Raw genomic sequence first — 21,352 nt, forward strand, 5'->3', positions numbered from 1 at the left:
ATTCATTGTTGAACACATGGATCACTGTTTCACTGCTTCTTGAATTTTGATTCTTTTGAAATGATATTATAAGAAATTTTGATGTATTGCAATTCTCTTACATATCTAATAAATAATTAAGTTGTGGGCTTTGTAAAAAATATATATAGGCTATGGAATGAATATTATTAATGATTAATTGAACAGATTAATTAAATTATATAAATTAGGAAAATGAATATTAGGCCAGCCTCTCTGAGGAGTGATTAATAACAAAGGTGTATGAACAAAAGTTAACATTTTAAGAAACTTAATACTAAAAAATGAATGAATGAAATGAAATATTACAGTGCAAACATTGATGAAGTATTACTGGATCACACCTTGACCAAAGTAATATCTTGATCACATTGCGTAAGCCACACCCATCATTAAAACAGCTTAAGTAGTGGGATTGCATGAGTAACTCCACTTTAATTTGCGCAAGTTCATAACTTCATATTTTATCTTACCACTGTAAACTATTCTTTCCTAGTGAGCTAAATATGTATTGTATCCGTTTAGATGTTCTATATTTTGCAGCAATCTGTACCATCGTTTTGAAAATTCTATTAAAATCAATTGAAAAACATGCCCTTTGAATGTGTTCCATGTTTATGTCTGATTATTAAAATAATAATCCAATAACTACAGTTAGTAATCAATTAATCTACTTAATAATATGTGAAAAAGTACTGCTTCAAGTAATGAAACTTCAACATTGGGTCGATCGAAATTGAGTCAAGAAAATTAGTTAAAGACCATGTTTATTTTGTCAGTGTCACTTGCTTGTCTTTCATTTAGGTTCTTGTCACTCGAGACAGCTCTGGATCCAATTCTCCTAATGTTAGTGTTTGACGACTTAGTGCTTAAAAAAAAACATTAAGAGGGTATTTTTGGAATAGTATTGGCTACAATCCCGTGTTCGGTACTATCAGAATGTGTGCATTATACATTAGATTTTAAAGGGTTGGGCTGTAAAATAAGTCTGTTTAACAAAGTACAACTGTATATTTTAATATTTACATACAAATGGAAATCCATCCAAGGTAACAGTGAAAAATATACATCTTGATTTTTGGTACAGTTTATACATCATGTCAAAACAATTATAACTTGCGAAATTCCTTCCCAGGGGGCTCACAACTTAGGTAGGCATTTCGCTGAAATTGCATGACATAAAATAAACATTACATCGTATTCATAACAGTTTTATAAAAACTACACGTTTTTTATCAACACGAGTAAAATATGTAAATACAAGGATATTAAATTGTTATCCAAATTAAATAAGTACATAGCACATACATTAATACGTTTGGAGAGTAAGAAAAGCATCTTAAATTTAGTCCATTTGTGCCACGCCTACTAAACCTTTGTTGTCCGTAACTAGTTCCACGATGTAAAAGATAAACCAAGGCTCAGATCAGTTGTATCCTTCACATACCTGGCTTTTAAAACACATTTTTAAGTACCGGTATGTAAACAATTAGAACAAATATGCTGAGTGATTTACATCATTAGTTTACATATCATGATAAATGTGACAATGCCCTTTTTCTTGACTCGATCCGTTGTAAAAACAAACGTGACACTAGATAGTTGAGCAATGTCTGGGGACGTAGCTGGGACACCTTGACAAGGTCACTTGTAAGGAAGGAGAGGCAAGAGGGAGGTTAGAGAGAAGTGCAGGGGACCCTCTTGCTGGCTCTCCGCTAGACCTGTGTCACCTGCGTGGTAGTGTGGTTGTTGTGGCCGTTGGCGTCTACCTGTGGCACTGGCATCCACCTTGGCAAGGTCACTTGTAAGGAAGGAGAGGCAAGAGGGAGGTTAGAGAGAAGTGCAGGGGACCCTCTTGCTGGCTCTCCGCTAGACCTGTGTCACCTGCGTGGTAGTGTGGTTGTTGTGGCCGTTGGCGTCTACCTGTGGCACGGGCATCCACCTTGGCAAGGTCACTTGTAAGGAAGGAGAGGCAAGAGGGAGGTTAGAGAGAAGTGCAGGGGACCCTCTTGCTGGCTCTCCGCTAGACCTGTGTCACCTGCGTGGTAGTGTGGTTGTTGTGGCCGTTGGCGTCTACCTGCGGCACCGGCATCCACCTTGGCAAGGTCACTTGTAAGGAAGGAGAGGCAAGAGGGAGGTTAGAGAGAAGTGCAGGGGACCCTCTTGCTGGCTCTCCGCTAGACCTGTGTCACCTGCGTGGTAGTGTGGTTGTTGTGGCCGTTGGCGTCTACCTGTGGCACTGGCATCCACCGAGGCCTGAACATCACCGTGAACGTTGTCCTGAACTGGCGACTCATGGCGCAGTACAGGATGAAGTTGATGGCGGAGTTGATGAGGGCTAGGATATCCATCACTTCCCCCAGCTTGTTGTAGCAGTCCCGGAAGAAGCGTTGACCCAGCACGACGCTGAGCACTCCTAGGATACCCTGAGGGAACTCAGTGAGAAGGAACAGCAGCAGCACCGCCAGCAACATCTTGGTGGTTCTGTCTGTCTGTCGCTCCTTCTCCATGACTCTGGTAGACTTCCTGCTGCTGCTACTGGTCAGCATCTCTCTGCGTCTCTTGGTGTCCAGCAGCGCGCAGATCAGCCGCAGACTCAGCACGGTCAGCGCTATACAAGGGATTATCTTGATAACAACACTGTACACCCAGAAGTTGACGTCCATCAGGAGGTTGTTGTTCGCTTTGCCCATCTCGCTGAGGTCCACGACATACAGCGTTGTGTTCTGGCCTGTCGTCGAGTTGGGCATGGCGTCGTTGCCGTCTTCGCCAAGTAACGCAATCTGTAAATATTAAAAAATAATCAAAAATCAATGTGGATATTATATTACATCCATGTCGAAAGGTCATCTCGAACTTAAACTTGATCTATGGTAATCAATTCCTTGAGAAACTATTTAAAACGCATTACCTATGCAAAATTGGTTTAAGTAGTTATTTAATAATCCTGAATTAAAATTAAATTACTCCCCTTTTTAGCATATAGTTGATCTTAAAATGTACCATACCTACGATGCTATCAGGGATTTAGCTAGCCTATTTAAACTGCCTATTAGTACGAAAGTAATCTCATGTAGGCCCCCTAAACATTATTTAAAAATAACATTTTTCTTTGTATATATACTTCTTGTATTGTTAACAGTTTTTTTTTATTTATTTTGGCTCGTGGATATTTAAGGTGCTTACAGAGGTAGTCAAGTAGAAAATATCACTACTTGCTTCACCAAATTCCATTCAATACCATTTGGCTAGTAGTTATCAGTAATATACCTTGAACCTGTATAATTTCAAAGCAAATTTGCTTTAAATTCTTTCCGAAACTAATTGTTTTTATAACATTTACACCACTCACACTACTAACAATTCAAGGACTCCAGAACTCTTCTAGTAATAGGTTCTTATATATTTATGAAATATGATTACCAACGTATATTGTGGATGAGCTCTATGTTACATTGTATATTTAAGAAGCATGTAGATTAACCTTAGGTTCGATCTCGAAGGCCAGGTAGAGCGGGATACACAGCAGTGGACAGCAGATGTAGCCAGCCGCGATGGCTGCCAGAGTACGCTGCATGCCACACCATTCTCTGTTACGTTGTGGATGTGCCACGGCTATGTATCTCCACACAGCCAACGTCACTGTCAGCCAGATAGAGATTGTGTGGAACACCTGCGACACCTGGGCGTGCAGTAGGACGAACAGGGCCCAGCCATAGGAGTACCTTAGCATTACATTAGGGTCAGTAACTGAGACACCAGGCTGACGGAGGTGAAATGATGCCATCATATAAGTATCAGGTGAGCTTAAGTTAGTAATAAGACAATATAGGTCACAAGACTTCTTTAAACCACTTTATCTTCGATTCTAGACTTTCATACGTTGTTAAGCTAGGTATTAAATGGTCGAGAAAGATTATGTTTTAAAACATAGTTTCTGATGGAAAGAAATGTTTAAAAATTATATATCAGATTACTTAAACACCACAATAGCCTACCTCTCCCTCTTAGGCCGCTGGGGCAGATACATGTGACAGGCGAAGGGAATGTACTCTATCATAACCAGCAGATCAGCCACAGCCAGTCCGGTCAAGATGGCGTTGGTTGGTGACGTCATCTCTCTCCTGGTCAGTACAGCAATGTTGAGAACATTAGCGACGGATCCAAACACACAGACTAGCAGACTGACGTAGCCGTGGACTCCGCGGTAGGTGGCGTGGAAATGGTCCAGTCCCGGCCCACAGTAGCTGTAAAAATAAACATATATTTTAAGTTACTTATAAAATGTCCAAATTGTAAATGGAAAATCTTTGTAGGAAGTTTAAGTCAAGGTCAAATGATGAAATATGATTTTACGACGCTGAGCCATCTACAGGACCCCTCTGCTCTTCGTTCATGAACAGATTGATTTTCCAACAATATTTTTGAATACTGACACAGAAAATAGCATGGAATTTATTAATCAATATCATGTATCTTAGGTTTCTTATACGGTACATGTTATAACATGTACTCGACATAACATGTAGGCCTATAGGCATACTTTAGTTGAAGTTATTAACACTTATCGAAGGTAAAGCATTTTAAGTCCTATCGAATTTTTGTGAATAATTTGCATAGCGTATTATTCATCTGAATATTAGTCCATTTTGAGTTTTATAGTAAGACCATCGTACCTTAACTCAGGAGGAGTCGGCAACGTAGTGTTTGCTGTGACATTCATGTTGCTCGTTGATGGAGGTCGCAAGGCGCAGTCATCTGTGGATCGTCATCCGGGATGTCTATAACACATAGTACCAGAAATAAGTTAAGGTATTTCTTATTAAACAGACACAAAACCGGATTGGCAAAAATTCAACTTCATTATTGTGTAAATACGGTGCCTGAAACATTTTAAATCGTATTGTACTTGAACCATTGAATCGGATTAGCCACAACATACATTTTGTTGAATGGGATTTATGTTTTTCCTTCTGGGTTGCTTCTGGCTGATACATGCGTAGGTACGTAGACTCACATAGGCTATACTTGGGTAATTTACAGAATGCTGTTGGATATTTATTGCGAGAAATTGTGGAGAAGAGGTTTTCCATTGTAGAGATAGATCTCAAACCCTCATGAGACCTATCCATTTCCATTATTTGGATGAACTTCGCCCTAATATCAAATAAAAACTGAAACTGTGTTAGACATAAGATAAAAAGTAAACATAAACATAAACGGTATTACGGTGCAGTACACTCTTCATTAACCGAAGTTGTTGGTAGCGAGCCTACCTCGGTCACGAAGAATCTCGGATACCACAGTGGTTAGGGTCTCTTAATTTTTGAGGTTAGGTGTTACGGTACCATTTAGGAAGTTAAATACTGTACTTGTTATATATATTTTATGTAGTAAACTTGTAGCATATATTGAATAACCTTACATATAACTGGTTTTTATGTTGTAACAGTTAAGCTTACATATATATTTTTTTAAAGAGTTTATCACAACTTCTAGTGTTATAAAAAGCACTTTTGAATCATGTGTTTAGGTATATGTAATGCCCACACAACTTTACTGTACTAGAAACTAAATTTGTGATCTTTGAGATGTAAAACGTCGCATAACATTAACCAGAATAACCCAGTCATGTGTTAAAGCAATGTTGATTAAGTTACATGACCTGAACCGGTGTATGCAAGGACAATCTCCAATTACATTCCTGTTATAATAATTCACTGTATATCTTAAATTTATAGTAATGATTTATACAGGAATACTACGCCATCCAAAAATATGTCGTATTTTAGTCGCAATATTTACAGAAAGAGGGAGTGATTTTGCTAGGTGTTTTATCGACCAATCACTAATTGACAAAAGTGTCTTATAACTCAATGATGTTCTTAATTTAACGAATCAACAGTAAAATAAATTGGTAAAAAACTGGTTGGTTTGTGTTTTTAAGGAGATAAAAAAAGTTTATCCTTTGACTTATATTGGACAAAATAGATTTCTTGTATTGCCATTACAGAGAATGTTTACGACCCTGGAGGAAAATTATTTTTTCATTGTTACCTAGAGCCTAAGAAGGACTTCAAGCCACCTCTTGGGGCATTCTTACTAGACTAAATGTCATTTGTGGTTGGCTGGACTCGTACCCAAGCCTCTAGGACAAAATATCCAAAAGCTCTTGCCACTGAAATGCAGGGTTTCTACTAATCATTCACAGATTGACCAAAAACCAAACGGACCTAAAGGTAAATGGGTTTTTATTTCAAGATCGTAATCTTCATATCATGCTATTTTAAACAACTATTCAAATAATTGTGTGAAATATGTTAGTTGTGATTTAATCAACAATTTAAGACAATTTCTTGTTATTGGGATTGTTAAAGAAAATTACATACATAGTAAAAATAAACTATAAATTTTTAATTTCGTTTAAATAGCTTACATTTTTATAATAATAATAATAATAATAATAATAAATGGTCTTTATTCAGCAAGCGTTTTTCAGATATTTACAATTCTGCTTTACAAAACAACTCTTGTCATTAACCTACTTAAACTATAAATAAAAACCATCCATCAAACAATCTAAAAACAATATAAATAATCAATCTTCTCTGTGGTGATACAATGTAAAAACAATCAATAATAGCGATCTTTAATAACAATCTATAAAAATAATCTATAAAACAATCCATAAAACAGTCTATAAAATCAATCTATAATTTAACAATCTTAAAACTATCCAAAAATCAACTATGTACAACAACAATTTTTCTATGTACAACACAGTTTCAATCCTATATGGATAAATTATTGTAATCTTAACAGCGCGATTAAACCTAATGGAAACGAAAAATTTATCCCAGCCAATGGATACATAAATTCATTCATTTTATTTAATTGATATAAAACCTATAAGCCTTATTCGTCCGAGTATTAGCTGTTTCAGTGAACTCCTGTATTTAAATCAAGGTTTGATGGCCATTTGAGTTCTTTTGTGCGACAAATTAAATCTGAATAAAATTTAATTGTCAACCGATTTAGAATCTAATTGCATTCCAACCATCCCTTCAGTTCAACCGAGTTTTAGCTCAGCAATTTGAAATGAATTATACTGTCTTATTACATTTTCTAAAAATAATCCCTCATTGTTAAAATTAAGAACTATTACCCACTTGATCCACTATTAAAGTTACTTTTGTTAAGTTTTTCACTTTTGTGGATGTCTAATTGATTTTGATAGCTAACATCGTTTTACAATCCAAAAAATACAACAATAACAATTTTAACTTGTACGTTTTTAATTTTTCACCCCACTACAATGTTTTTAGCTTGAAGTTGTAGTATTTGTGTTTACTGTTAGTGTGCATTTATTGTGAATATTTTCTCAATTTCCTATAGTGTGGTGAAAAATAGTGTTCGTACCACCGGGTCGAAAGAATTTTGCAGATCTCGATCGTTTTAAGTTCTCGACTTCGTATCGAACTTAAACGTCGAGCAGGCAAAACCTCATTTTCAGCACTAGGTACGAAAAATATACTATTATACCTTAGTTTGAAAATGCTTGCATTATTTGTTTCAGGGCTATTCAATTTTCTTTTACTTACGTTGAAATCATTTATATATGAGATGCTAGTGAAGACAATTGTATTGTGATTAACACTAGAGGTGTGGGCTATTAATTTACAGGTTCAGTAAAGTAAAAGTCGCAATCGACATTTTTACAATTATTAAAATAAAATCCTGGTCTGAATTTAATTTAACTATTCGTAAAATGAAACACGGTAATATAAAAGGTCCATGGTGGTGAGGCACAAGCACTTGACATTATTGTCTAGCTCCAACATACAATCTGTTGTGGTAGGATGAAAGAGTTGGATAGAGTTCAAGATTAGTGTTGTCAGTGGTATTTTCGTAGTACTCTACTTCTCTAGGATTTGTGATGTTTTCGTTAAGTAATTTTCTATTTTAGAGTCCAGGGAAAACATGTTGAATGTTTGTACAAAGCTTGACAATACAGCAACAGGGGTGTTGTTTGAAGCCTATTATGAAAATATGAGGTTGAGACATATTTTTAGTTATAGGGTCTTTTTAAGAAAGGGCCCCAACTACTCAAATGTTCTATATTTACGTGGTGTAAATAATACAGGATTAACAAAGATGACGTTTTTTTTAAAGGCAAAACAAACTAACCTAACCATTTTTAACCTTCATTTGGACAGGAAAGATTTTACTAGTGGCACCTTTTTTCTTGAAAATACCCGTTTTAGCGAATTTCCCATATAGGGAATAAGCTATTACCGTAGTACTCATGGTAAGACCTGGACGCGGGACCGATTTTTTTTTTCGTTTTGAGGTCCCTAGAGGCCAAAAACACCATCAGTTCAAATTCATATATATATATATATTTATATATTTATATATTTATATATTTATATATTTATATATTTATATATATATATATATATTTATATATATATATATATATATATATATATATATATATATATATATGTCCGTTAGCACGATAACTCGAGCAAAAATGATCCGATTTTGATGAAATTTGGTACAAACGTGTAAACCTACGTTTATTCGAACGAGTTCGCGATCCAACTTGATCGGACCATGGGAACGGGGGTTTACGGGGGGTTTTATGGGGTAAAAATAGGTTTTTCCCATTTTTGACCCAAAAAACATAAAATTTAGCAATTTCTTTCCAAACCATTTTGTAGAGCTTAAAAAAACAAATAAATTAGTATATTGAAGCGTTATTATGCGCCTAATGGTTACGGAGAAAATTCCAAAAAATTGTAAATTTTAAATTCCCATGTTATTCTTATGGAGAATAAGTAAACTGTTGTAGTTTGCTTGTTTATGAACATATTTTGATCAAATTTGGAAAATGTTTTTATTTCTTACTAATTATTAACATTTTACAACAAATTACAGTTTTACCCTCCCTGATGCAGCAAACCTAAGTACTTGTTAAACTAATTCTATTTAAATAGGGAATAAATGTTATATTTTTAAGTAGACATTTCAGTGTAAATCCAGTCAGTCAAATGGAAATTCGCTTAGTCTGCAGGTTTGCTGCGGCGGGGGTATTTGTATTTACAACCAATCAATCTTTATGGATTCGTGTTTGTTAATATTTTTCCATTAAGTAAGCTGTAAGTATTTAATGGACCCTCACTCAATTTTAATTCGAATTTATTTTTTTCAGACAGTTGAATATTAAATTTAAAACACTTGCAATTAATCATTTTACTGTTTATCGGAATTTATTTTGTAATATTTTTTATTTTTAGACTATTTTTGTTAGTTGTACACGACACTATTCCACTGATTTTCATGTGGCTGGTTACTTCGTAAATATTGTGTTTTTGTTTTCCTAGTAACTTTTCCTTTAGTAACCCCCAGATGTTGACATTTTACAAAAGTCCTTTATTTTATCACTAGAATGTGAACATAACAGTTGAAACCTAACCAAATAGCACACACAACCTGCTAGAGTGTTTCCATGCAACGAGGAACAAGCGAGGCTATGTAAATATTTACTTATGATGACTAATGATGTGGTGAGCGCAAGCAACATTACATTAAACACACTCGGAAACACCGTCATAGCAGTGCATTTGAACCTGTTTTGTTAAATAGAGTTCTATAAGTTATAGTTTAAATTCGTCTTGCTCTCTTGAGGTGTTTGTATTTTTGGTAATATTTCTAGGTAACTTAAGTAAAGAAATTTGTCCCTTTAACTGATAGTGTATTGTGTTATCTGTACGGTACTCAGAATATAATTTAACGCCCATCCTCAATTATTTGTCAGTTGTCTAACATCATAACGGTATCTAATTGTCCTTAAAAATTGAACATACTAAATGGAAAAGACTAAGTCGTCGAGGAAATACTGAGTATTTAAGTCGAATAACTTTAATGATTGAATTGTATTACTAAACCCGCATTTGGACTTCTTAGGGCGTGGAATTGTTTATTTGAATTTAAAAAGCTACACAAAATACATTAAGTTAGAGTATATATATTTGGAATACCAATGGTTGTAATCATTGACTTTTAAAATATGAAATTACAGTATACTACCCATAAAGAAGAATCAGATGCAGCCAATGATGTATTGAAATGTAAGAAAACATAGTTTAATGAGCCACCCACAGAATTTGCTAATGTTAAAATTATGCTTCCATCTCAGTGACGGAAACTTTGACGACTTTTGTGACATAAAAAGACGCTATTTTATCCTTTCAGTTTGGTTTGGTTAACAAGTTGGCGTATACGACAGAAACCAGTAATTGAGAACTGCACACTCGGACAGTGATTCGATTAAAGTGCGTTCCTTTTCATTTGTAAACATTGCTAAAAATTTAAATGGAACTGGAATGTTTAATACTCTACATATCACAAGCAAATTATATAAATAAGTATTAATAAAGTAGATGTACAGTATTACATTAGATCTATAAACACATCTCCAGTATTTTTCACGCACTTAAAAATCGAATTATATTGAGTGACAAGGTTAAACAAATCAAAATCACTTTAAAAAAGACGTTCGTAATTACATAAGACATGCATTAATGATGAATGAAAGTGTTATTCATTAGGAATGAAGTAGCCTATTCTGTAACGATACGTTTTCCCAGCTTTGTAACATTAAATTTGGTCAAATATTTAATATAATATATGGTTGACTTGCCTCTCGTAATCTTTCATAATGCATAAAACTTACTAATATTACTATTTCTTATTCTTGTCGTTAAGTATCCAGGCTTTTCGCTTAATACGCTCATTTGGTAATTGATGTATATAATATGTATATAATATATGTATATAATATATACGCCTCTTTTACATTTACTCTTCCAAACCCTTAAATAAACCTAAACAATTTGTTGCGATAATGTCGTCAATAATTAACTGCAGTCCTTATGGCATTCAGTTTTTGTGGTAAGAAAATTACTAGTTGACAGCATTATGCAATAACAACGTCTTAAGTGTATACTTAGAGATCATGAGTGTGAACTGCAACTGGTAATGGGAAGGATATTATCTCTAACAATGGGAGCTTATTTCAGCAAGAAAGGGCGTCGAAGCGTCAGGACATTCAAAGTTGTTCCCCTCTCACGGGGAATACGAAATATTACTCTTATCTTTCTAAAATATTGTTAGAACTTTGTGGTCGAGTTAGTACTTTAGAGCTGCCACCTATAGGACAAGTAGGTATATGAATTGCATAGGATTATTAACATAAGGTTAAGTAGTATTATTTAAAATTAAACAATTATTATTTTCGAGTAGAAATGTTTTGTGTTGAATATTTAGATGCCAAATAAACTACAAAAAATGTTCATATAATTTGATAAATTCAGAAAGTTACTATTATATTTTATCTAGTACTTATGTAAATTGCTTATAGAACTTTTTGGAGTGGGTTACGTCCGTAACACATTTTTTGAATTACAGTTGAATTACAATTAAAATGTTGGGTTACATTTCAAACTAGGTTTGAAATTTGCTTTAGCTTAAATTTAATTTGTATAAAAAAAACTATTGCTGATTTGATCACTAAGTTTTTTATACGAGTGGCATAGTCTCCCATGTTATCGGTAAAGAGAATAAAGTCATTGGTGGAATATATTTTTTATGGATACATCAGATTTTTGGATAATATTGTTACCATGATTTATTTAAGTTTGAATTATTTTTTATCGTGCACCAATTATTCACGTAATAGGGACATTTTTCGCAGCAACAAAGATCTTAGTTTGAGAACGATTTATCTGAGCAGACCCTTTAAGTGAAAACTAATTCCATTATCTTGGTTACTAGAATCATTAGCAGCTTAGAGCCAAGACGATTGAGCTAATGAACCCAATTCCGATGGGACTTAATGAAGCATTGGCTATCGAGGGGCGTTTGAAATTATTTTATCTTCCATACCATACAATATCTTTTGATTACCATGTAGATACTAAATTGTCATAGTAAATCAGTTTCTGCTTACAAGATTTTAAAACAATTACCTTTGCAACTGAACCACCGAAAGAATATGTTGTCAAACTCTTCGTTCTCTACATCGTAATAGACTAACTGATTACGCTCAAGTGAAAATACGATTAACTTTAAGCTATGGCCTCTCTTATGCCACATTGGTTGCCTTCATATGACACCCTAGGAAAAATAGTGGCTTTATGAAGATTTTGCACTGTGGGTACTGTACTACATCCTCTTTGAATAAAATGGGCTCCAGCCAGTCCAAAGGGGTTTCGTATCGTTCAGTATTTGAAACAAATTCACAACCTTTTAAACATACTACTAAATCAATTAAAGTTCAAGGTTAATTTAATAGCCCATTACGTAGCCAATGATCCTAACAAGTAAAGAAATAATTGCACTTTATAAGAAGATGTTTAAATTTAGTAATGTAATCAAGTTTTAAGAACGTTTTAAATAAGTTACCTTGTTGTTTTGTAGTTGCCTTTAAGTCTTGAAGATTTCGTTTCTTGATGCGCATTTCGCCATCTTTGAAGATACCACAATCTGTGATGAAATGCGCATCAGGAAACGAATCAGGGTATGCTCTCCAAGAATTAAAGGCAACTAAAACCCCAAATTGTACAGTAATTAAAGAAGATGTTTGTTTCTGAAACAATAGGAATTTAAAAGTGTATTTTCTACCGAGTTTGCAACTGAATAGGATTATGTGAATAAGTTCATAAGCTATACAAATCAGTTGTTACCCGTTCAGTTATGCTGTTTAAAAACGAGTAAACGCTAACTCCTATTTAAAAAGGGATTAGTTTTTTGTTTGGTTGAACTTCTCCGTTATCGAAACGTTGAAGAAAAATTATATTATGAAATTTTACATTTATTGGGGTTTAAAATTATATAAAATGTGTTTAAGAGTAACTTATATAACTGTTCTCTCTACAATAATGTCTGTAACACTATCACCAACAGTGTGAATAACATATTTCAAGAACACACTTATATTTCGATTTTCTGCTCAAGAAGTTACTTTATCCAAGCGTAGTCCCTTTTAAAGTAATTTCCGGCTGTGCTGTCTGAATGCAAATGGTTAAGTGATACTTTGAAATCTATTTCCTTTACTTATTTGAAAATAGAGTTTTCACATTTCAAAAAAATATGATTATTATCGTCTATTAACTACATTAACATTATTAAAAAAAACATTGACAACTGTTGTCTATCTTTCATACGCAATAAACAAAAAAATATTAAAAAACTAGAAACTACTAAATTAAATGCAACGGTTATTCTAACCGTTACTTGGATTTTCCTACTTTAGCTTCCGTATGTAAACCAACGGCAGTGTTAAATGCTTAAAAAAAACTCTGAAATTGGAAAAACATACTCCATAGTCTCGTGCTTTAGTCAAAGAGTAGTTCCATCTGGATTCAGCCGTTTTGTTGTCTACTATGTTTTCTTCATGTTTGACCTAGGCCTATTTTCAAGCTTTGATCACCAAATAAAACGGTCAAGTTAGAAAAGATTGCCTGTCCTTATTTTAACATGTGCATTCTCAAGCGTCACCAACAGAAACACACAAATATTCAGATTCTACATTACGACGAGAAATCTAAAGAATTAGTTAGTAGAATCAGAATCAGAATACTTTATTCTTGAACATAGAGTACAGAATAGGCGTCAAACTTTACAGCGATTTAATTATAAAATAGCATAGATTTAATTATAAAATAGCATAGATTTAATTATAAAATAGCATGTCTCGATTTCTTAAATAAATTTAAGAAATCGATTTACACACAAACCTCTAAATTGTCTAAGGTAGTAGTTAACTTTATAAGCCAGTTCTAGCAAGCGAACACAGAAAATTCTGAGTTCGCTGGTTCTAGCGACTTAGTGGGGCCCATTCTCAATATTGGTAATATAGTAATAATTATGTATAACAATTTACTGATAAGCCAACATATTTCCAGATCTGACGTTTTATACATGATGAGACACAGTTTTGGTTTCATAACTATTTAACAAAAAAAGAAGATTTAATAGTTACAAATAAATAAAATAGAAGTTATAAAATGCGGTGAATACAACGAATCTATTAATTCGTTTTTCCAATGTTTAACACAATTAATTATGTGTGTTACATTCTTTTGAACGTAGTTGAGAGGCTTTTACAAGCGCATGTTTCATGTTTGGGACAGGGACAAAGGATCGAAGTTTGGAGCTGTATTGGAGGTTTACCTTCAGGGGAATATTGTTGAAAGGGTTTGATGAAAGATGCAACAGTGTAAAGGTGGGTCGCCACTTGACTACGTGCAGAAACTGCATTAATATCACAGTGTTGTATGGTGAATATATGAAGGTTACATTTTATGTTTACTGTTCATAGCCCAACCTACACTTTTCAGATAAGTATCTCATTTAATTATTTATATACTAGCAACAGTGCCCGTTGTGGTTAAATACAACGGTCTCTAGTAAAATAATGGTTATGAAATCCAAGCACCACTTTACTCACTAATATTAATGGTACAGATAAAGCACATAACATTAGAATCACACACTTGACTTAAAATAAGGAACACACACTTTAAACACAAATGCAAATTGTTAACAACAACATTTAAGACAAATTTATTAGATAACAATAAGCTGTTGAATTATTACACATGTTTCGTATGATTAGATTATGCATACTGGTAAACCAATTATTGCCATCTATAAAAATAATTTGTTTTTCTTTTCCGAGTCGGGTTAGCTCTTCTACCCGTTTGCCATCTCAAGCATCGGCATTCTTTTTGACGTATATTTCGAGTTATACAAACCCTGTACATTTCTAATAGGAGTAAAATTTTTTTTTCGAGTTCAATGTTTCGCAGGCGGGCGATGGTTTACAGGTGGGCTCTTCTACCCGCATGATTTTCATATTTTTGGTCTTAAAATAAAGCTATGCAAACACGTTTTTGTCATTAAGCATCATCATTCATTTATCTAATGTTTTACTTGACAAAATAATTTCAATTAGATTTTTTTATATTTCAGTTCAATTAAAGATGTATTCCAGCAGTTCTAATCATATTACCCTATACATTTTGGTCTAAAAACCTTTAGTGAAATACCAGCTTTCATTTGAGCTATTAAGATCGGACTATCTAAAGCACACTGCTGAATCACGAATCAACAATAATTACAAACGTTTTAGTACTTATCTGCAATCAATGATACGTAACTCAATTTTTATTTAAGTTATTTTATATGTCTTGGTCTTAAAATACTTAAAAGGCTTTCACTTGAGATATTGGTAGTTTTAAGATATTGGTAGTTTTAATCAGTTAAGTTCAAGATACTTTATCGCTCAATCAGAAAATATAAATTTGATTATATCTTGGATATGGAATTTAGTTATAGATATATTTACTTAATTCTAATTGCGTTATTCTATTTGTTTTGACCTAAGAACCTTCAGTGAAATGCCAGCTTCCATTTGATTATTCATTATTAAGATCGGACGTACCTAAATCACACAGCTAAATCACGAATTGTTAAAAAAATGGAGTTATTTATCATCGATTTAGAGTCAAACGATCTTGCTTGCAACCTCAACAGTACTTTCATAATTGTTTGCAAATCTTCACAAATTAACCTTTCCAATCACCTATTAATTAATAAAATCGGTTCAGTAGAACTGTAGATTTATTTGTACAAAGTTTAACAACAACACCTTTAACTCAGTATTTTCTCACCACTATAAATTGGGAGGTTGCTTAACGTTTTTGCAAATAACTTTGAAATGGCGAGGAAATCGACCAAAGTCGATGGTAATATTCAGAAAGAGAATAAAATTTCCTACAAATTACTATTATGTATTTCTTGAAAATACTCAATAAAGGCAGCCTAAATTTGGCTCCAAATATAAACTTGGAAATATAAACTTGGAAAAAATTTAGTTATAAATGTATTATTGTTTATTTTTATTTATCCACCTCAAATATCTAATAAAATCAAACTTTTATAATTATTTGCAAATCTAGATAAATTAGGCTTTCCAACGACCCATTAAGTAACAAAATCGGTCCTGTAGAACTCTTGATTTAGTTGTACAAAGTTTAACAAAAATATATCTAATTCAGTATTTTCTCACCACTATAAATTTGGAGATCACTTAGCTGATTGCAAATGACTTTTAAATGGAGGAAAAATCGACAAAAATGGATGTGATATTCTGAAAGAGAATAAAATTTACTACAAATAACAACTATGCATTTCTTGAAAATACTTAATAAAGGCAGCCAAAAGCTGGCTACAAATAGAATCTTGAAATCAGAAACTTGAAAGAAGCTGTTTTTAATGTATTTTTGTTATTTTTACTTTTTCACCACAAATATTTAATAAAATCACAATTTTATAATTATTTGCAAATCTACATGAGTTAGGCTTTCCAATGACTCATTAATTAACAAAATCGGTCTGGTAGAAGTCTAGATTTAGTTGTACAATGTTTAACAAAAATATCACAAACTCAATATTTTCTCATTACTATAAATTTGGAGGTTGCTTAGCTTTTTTGCAAATAACTTTTAAATGGTGAGGAAATCGACCAAAGTGGAAGGTGATATTCTGAAAGAGAATAAAATTTCCTACAAATTGATACCATACACTTCTTGGAAGTATTAAAAAAATGCTGCCAAAAGTCGCACCCAAATAAAAAGTAAGAAAAATACCGTTTTCAATGTATTTCTTATGGAAAACATGTTTTTTTTAAATTTTGCACCATAAACCATAACAAAAACAAACTTTCATAATTATTTGCAAATCTACACGACTTAAGCTTTCCAACGACCCATTAATTAATAAAATCGGTCCAGTAGAACTCTAGATTTAGTTGTACAGTACAAAGATTTTTAAAACTGAATTATATATTGAATAGATTTTTATTGGAAACATAAATTGTATTGAAACGGTGAGTAGTCGTATGATTATGAACGCCTGTACCAAGTATCAAGTTCTATTATGTATGTGTATTTGTTGAATTATGTCTATGTATTGAGTCTATTTTACCATTATTAATATGTTTCATTGAAGAACCATTTATGTTCAATCAAAATATAACATAGGCCTATATATTGTATTCGTAAGAAAATGCACTTACTACTGTTCTAATGAAATTCATCAAAGAACTAGCATCCGAACAATACTGGATAGTTTGGTAATCTTTTCAAACCAATGTTTGTGCCATTATTCAAAAATATAAAATTAGAGAAATTCGAAAGCCACACATTCATAAATCAATAGGCAAATTTTTAATTAATTGTCTTTGTTTCCGGATGAAAAAATATTCATAGACACTGTTATAAAGGTATGATGCAATGATTTTTATCTTATGAATTTCCTCTTTTTCTCTTTTTAACTTGTAATTGGCTGATTACTTTAATTTTACAGAAATATTTCTTAGACCCCACTCTGTTCAAGTACTATTTAAAATAATACTTTCGGGGTTCCCTTTAGTTGATTCTAAAAAAATTATGTAATACATAAAGCATAAAATAAAAAAAGGATTATGCCTCTCTCTATGCAAGAATGAGCGAGTCTCTAGCACTGGTGTGATGGGTAGTTCGTGTGCCAATTATGTGATTCTGTTTAGGACTGAATTTTAATTTCATCATGATAGGTTTATATTATGTTACTTAAGATTATTTAATTTAATTTATTTGTAATTATAATCGTTACTAATTATTATTGATTCATAACACACTATAAGTGCTTTGCACCTTATGCCTTTTCCAAGTGAAAACTTAAGGCTTTAAATAATTATTTTGTATTTTTGCTGTTCACTGATATTATTTATGCAAAAAAACATTTGTAACAGCTGGCAGGAAAAACTAATACAGCACAAGGAGTATTACAATGACTAGACTCTTATCAGGCCAGTGACCTTGCCAATGATAGGGGCAAGGTCAGAGAGTATGCAAACTGTGAAATCATTTACAACAATATGTTATTTATTCTTTTGTCTGACTTCCTCTATAGAAGGAACATCATGACACAATAATTGGTCTTAGTTTGGTGATCTTTTCAAATATGCAAATTTAAATGTACTTAAAATATTGGGATATATTAAAATACACGCATTGCTTTGGTTATATGTTTTAAGAACAGTATTCCCATTTAAAATAAAACATTATACTTCCAATATTTATGGCATAAATTGATTGAATATATTGCCAATTGTCTATAAGATACGTTTGAATCTTTTTTCATAATAGTAGAATATTAATTTGTTGATATAGATCCACATTTCATAGCAATTAGGTACTATAAAACAACAAACATTACATGCAACAATTTAGCAAATAAGTGAAATCTGTCATGAATTATTTAAATTAATTTATTTTCATTTTCACACCAGTTGCGTTGAACATGAGGTCAACGTGAGATTAAAGTTGTGTGGGTGTGCCGGGAATTGAACCCGTCCCTCCTGTTCCTCCCGCACCAAAGTCCGAGACGCTAACCACTACTAGTAGGCTACCACCCAAATGTGTTAAAAGCACAATTCTCTAGAATACTCGGTATTAGATGTTCTGTCAAAAGTACTATTCGTTACATATCTACTATAGAGTCTAGATCCATCTGCGGTAGTCCATATTTAACCGTAACTGTACAATTAATCGTTTGTGATAGTCCTGATTCAGGGTACTATAAATATTATTTTGCCCATAAAGCAAATAGTACATTAAATTGAATTAGTAATAAAACCATGAAAGTAAAGAGACTTAAAATTGACCGTGTAAAGAGTTCTTTCATTTAACTCACAAACTTGATTAAGAGCGAGCAAACAAGCAGAGAGTCTTGCTAAACAAAGTTAAGTGGCTTGCTTTGAAGATTTATTGTTAAATGTTTGTCTCGTACAAACACGTTTATAAGTGAGACAGAGATATCTAGATCCCTGGCACGGAAATAAATAATCTTCCAGGTAAAAAAGAACACAAAAACCCGTTTTTGTAATTTTGATCGAAAAAATATTTACTGTATACATATTTATCCATTACACACGACACCTATTACCACATACTACAGTAATAAAAACCAATAAATAAAAAAAAATTCTAAACAGATAATACAGTATATCCAAAATAAAAGTAGAGTAATATAATTGTCCTAAAGATGTTGATGAGAAGTAAGCTTGTTATTATATTACACTTCACGTTTTTATGTATATTTTTGAGTGCCAAGTAAAGCATATCCTATGTTATTTGAATATATTCCAGAGGAAATATCACGCTTATATGTTTGCGTGTAATTGAAACGTAATATTGTACGTAAAGGTTACTGGTTTAATTGCGCTCAATATCGATTATACTTGCATTCCCTTATTTTCTAACACTACAAACAAACTACAACATATCATATTGTATAAACTGATGCGATGATATGTTGCGAGTTATCTCTGGGGACACAATCATCAATCATTTGTATAATTACACATACAGAAATAGGTTACATTGTGTTAAATGATATTTTATTAAATAAAATTCATCCATAGAATATTTTGATTTGTAAAATAAGTATACATAAATGTACAAAAATAATTGTGTATTGCTGTCTATATTTTTTCAGGGGATGGGACAAACTATTTATAGTACGCGTATTTCGCTTGAGGCTAAACAGTTTTAGCTTTACTGCATGGTTTTGACAACTATATTCATTACAATACTCAAATTAATGATAACTAAATAGTTGTATTTTTATTTAAAAAACATATAGCCCTAATTTACTATGGAAGTATTTTTTCAAAGTAAGGCGTGTTGTGTACTGTCGAGCTGCCTGATATGAGCTTAAAATGACAAAAGTGCCTAATTATTGTTGTTGTTGACTGTCAATAGTAAACATTGACGATTGGAACAGAACCTCGCATTTATTCATTCAATCAGCACTAATTAGATATAGATTTTTTGGGTCACGTCGTTGCAATTAATTTGTATTACGTTTAATATTTTTGGTTTGAATTAAAACCCTGCAGTAGATTATAAGAATCGTGTTATTGGAATTTATCTTTCAAAGTGACTCATCAGGTTAAAGGGTTAAGATCTTTCTGTGTAATGTGCTGGTGTAATGGTTTTGCTAATCTTACTTAAACTACAACTGCAACATCGGATTTACGTTGACTACGTTCAGACAGTGGGATTACATTACTTGAAATTTACAATATATTTTTTGATTATTATTAAAATTAGAAAAAAACTATTTATATTATTTCTTACATTATTTCCTAGAAATTTAATATTTTAACTTTTGAGTAATCTTTAAGCAGCTACAATTGGGTTAACTTGTGTTTTATTTATACAGAATTAGTAAATAAAACTAACAAATAAGTAAATAAATTAGTAAATATAAATGAGTAGGTACTACTATCTACCTTAAAAATTTGTGGTAACACACACTTCTTCTTCTCGTAATTTTTTAAATCTCTAACATGACCATATTCTCGCTTGTAAAATTTACTGCCAGAATACTCCCAAACAAATATTTTATTAAAATTCAATACCATAAACATTTATCTAAAGATAGGCTTTCTTTTACATTGTACTATTCATTATCTTAGTAATATTACTTATTTGTTCCGGTTTATGGTTTAAACTAATGTTAATAACAGATTTTTCGGATGAATTACGTGAATTGTATCCCACGAACAAAAAGGTAATAAATTACCAAAATACTAGTCACATCGTAATACTCTTCGTCAAGCCAACATTAATACAAACTGGCACACCTCAAAACGTTAGACGCTTAGAAACGTTTAACACCATGACATAGCCATATTTTCCCCAATTTACACACCTTTATTATCTGGACTTCCCTCAACATATGGTTGGTTGATCATAGTTTGTCCATGACACACGGCGCTACATGGCAACGACCCGTGACACTCGCACCGTCTCGGCGCCGCACACAGACTGAGTAGCGGGCGTCGCTTACCCGCGTGTCACCACAGTCAAGCGCAGGCGTCTCGGCGCCCCCCACCCCACCCCACCCAGCCTACACTCCTCAACATACAGCGTCCTAGCAGACACCAGAGTCCTTGCTTGAGATTCTCAATGCTCTTGCACCTGAATGCATTCTAAATTCAATCTAAAATATTAAGTCACGGGTATATACAGAATCTAATGTTGTCAATTGTAAAGTGATTTAAATGCTCATCGAGTATAAATGTAATAATTTAATGAATAGATTGGATACAGAAAAGAACAGATCTGAGAAGAGTTTTATGAAAGGTATTGTTTTGGTCGTGCTGTAGTTGACTATGTTATGTCTTTGCCTAAAGAAGATTGCCAGCGAC

The 21,352-nt window shown here is 32.9% G+C and overlaps 1 protein-coding gene across 1 annotated transcript; it reads right to left on the minus strand.

The window, feature by feature from the left end:
* Window positions 1–1,050: 1,050 nt before the first annotated feature.
* Window positions 1,051–20,960, minus strand: LOC128986128 (G-protein coupled receptor dmsr-1-like). Its single transcript, XM_054406282.1, has 5 exons — window positions 20,854–20,960; window positions 4,695–4,799; window positions 4,017–4,265; window positions 3,503–3,743; window positions 1,051–2,801 (listed from the first exon to the last, which is right to left on the minus strand). Exons 2-5 carry the CDS (start codon window positions 4,739–4,741, stop codon window positions 2,196–2,198), a joined length of 1,143 nt encoding a protein of 380 aa, XP_054262257.1. The 5' UTR covers window positions 4,742–4,799; window positions 20,854–20,960; the 3' UTR covers window positions 1,051–2,195.
* Window positions 20,961–21,352: the final 392 nt, after the last annotated feature.

This window comes from Macrosteles quadrilineatus, unplaced genomic scaffold (assembly GCF_028750875.1).
Source record: "Macrosteles quadrilineatus isolate MER2022 unplaced genomic scaffold, UCM_ALF_1.0 Scaffold_2__2_contigs__length_208266976, whole genome shotgun sequence".
Classification (NCBI taxonomy): domain Eukaryota; kingdom Metazoa; phylum Arthropoda; class Insecta; order Hemiptera; family Cicadellidae; genus Macrosteles; species Macrosteles quadrilineatus.

Bases quoted from the DNA above. Each gene is read 5' to 3' on its own strand.
- LOC128986128 (XM_054406282.1), bottom strand. From the start codon at position 4,741: ATGAATGTCACAGCAAACACTACGTTGCCGACTCCTCCTGAGTTAAG. The intron at 3,744-4,016 runs GTAGGCTATTGT...TGTAATGCTAAG, and splicing joins CAGCGGCCTAAGAGGGAGAG to GTACTCCTATGGCTGGGCCC. The intron at 2,802-3,502 runs GTTAATCTACAT...TAATATTTACAG, and splicing joins CCTTCGAGATCGAACCTAAG to ATTGCGTTACTTGGCGAAGA.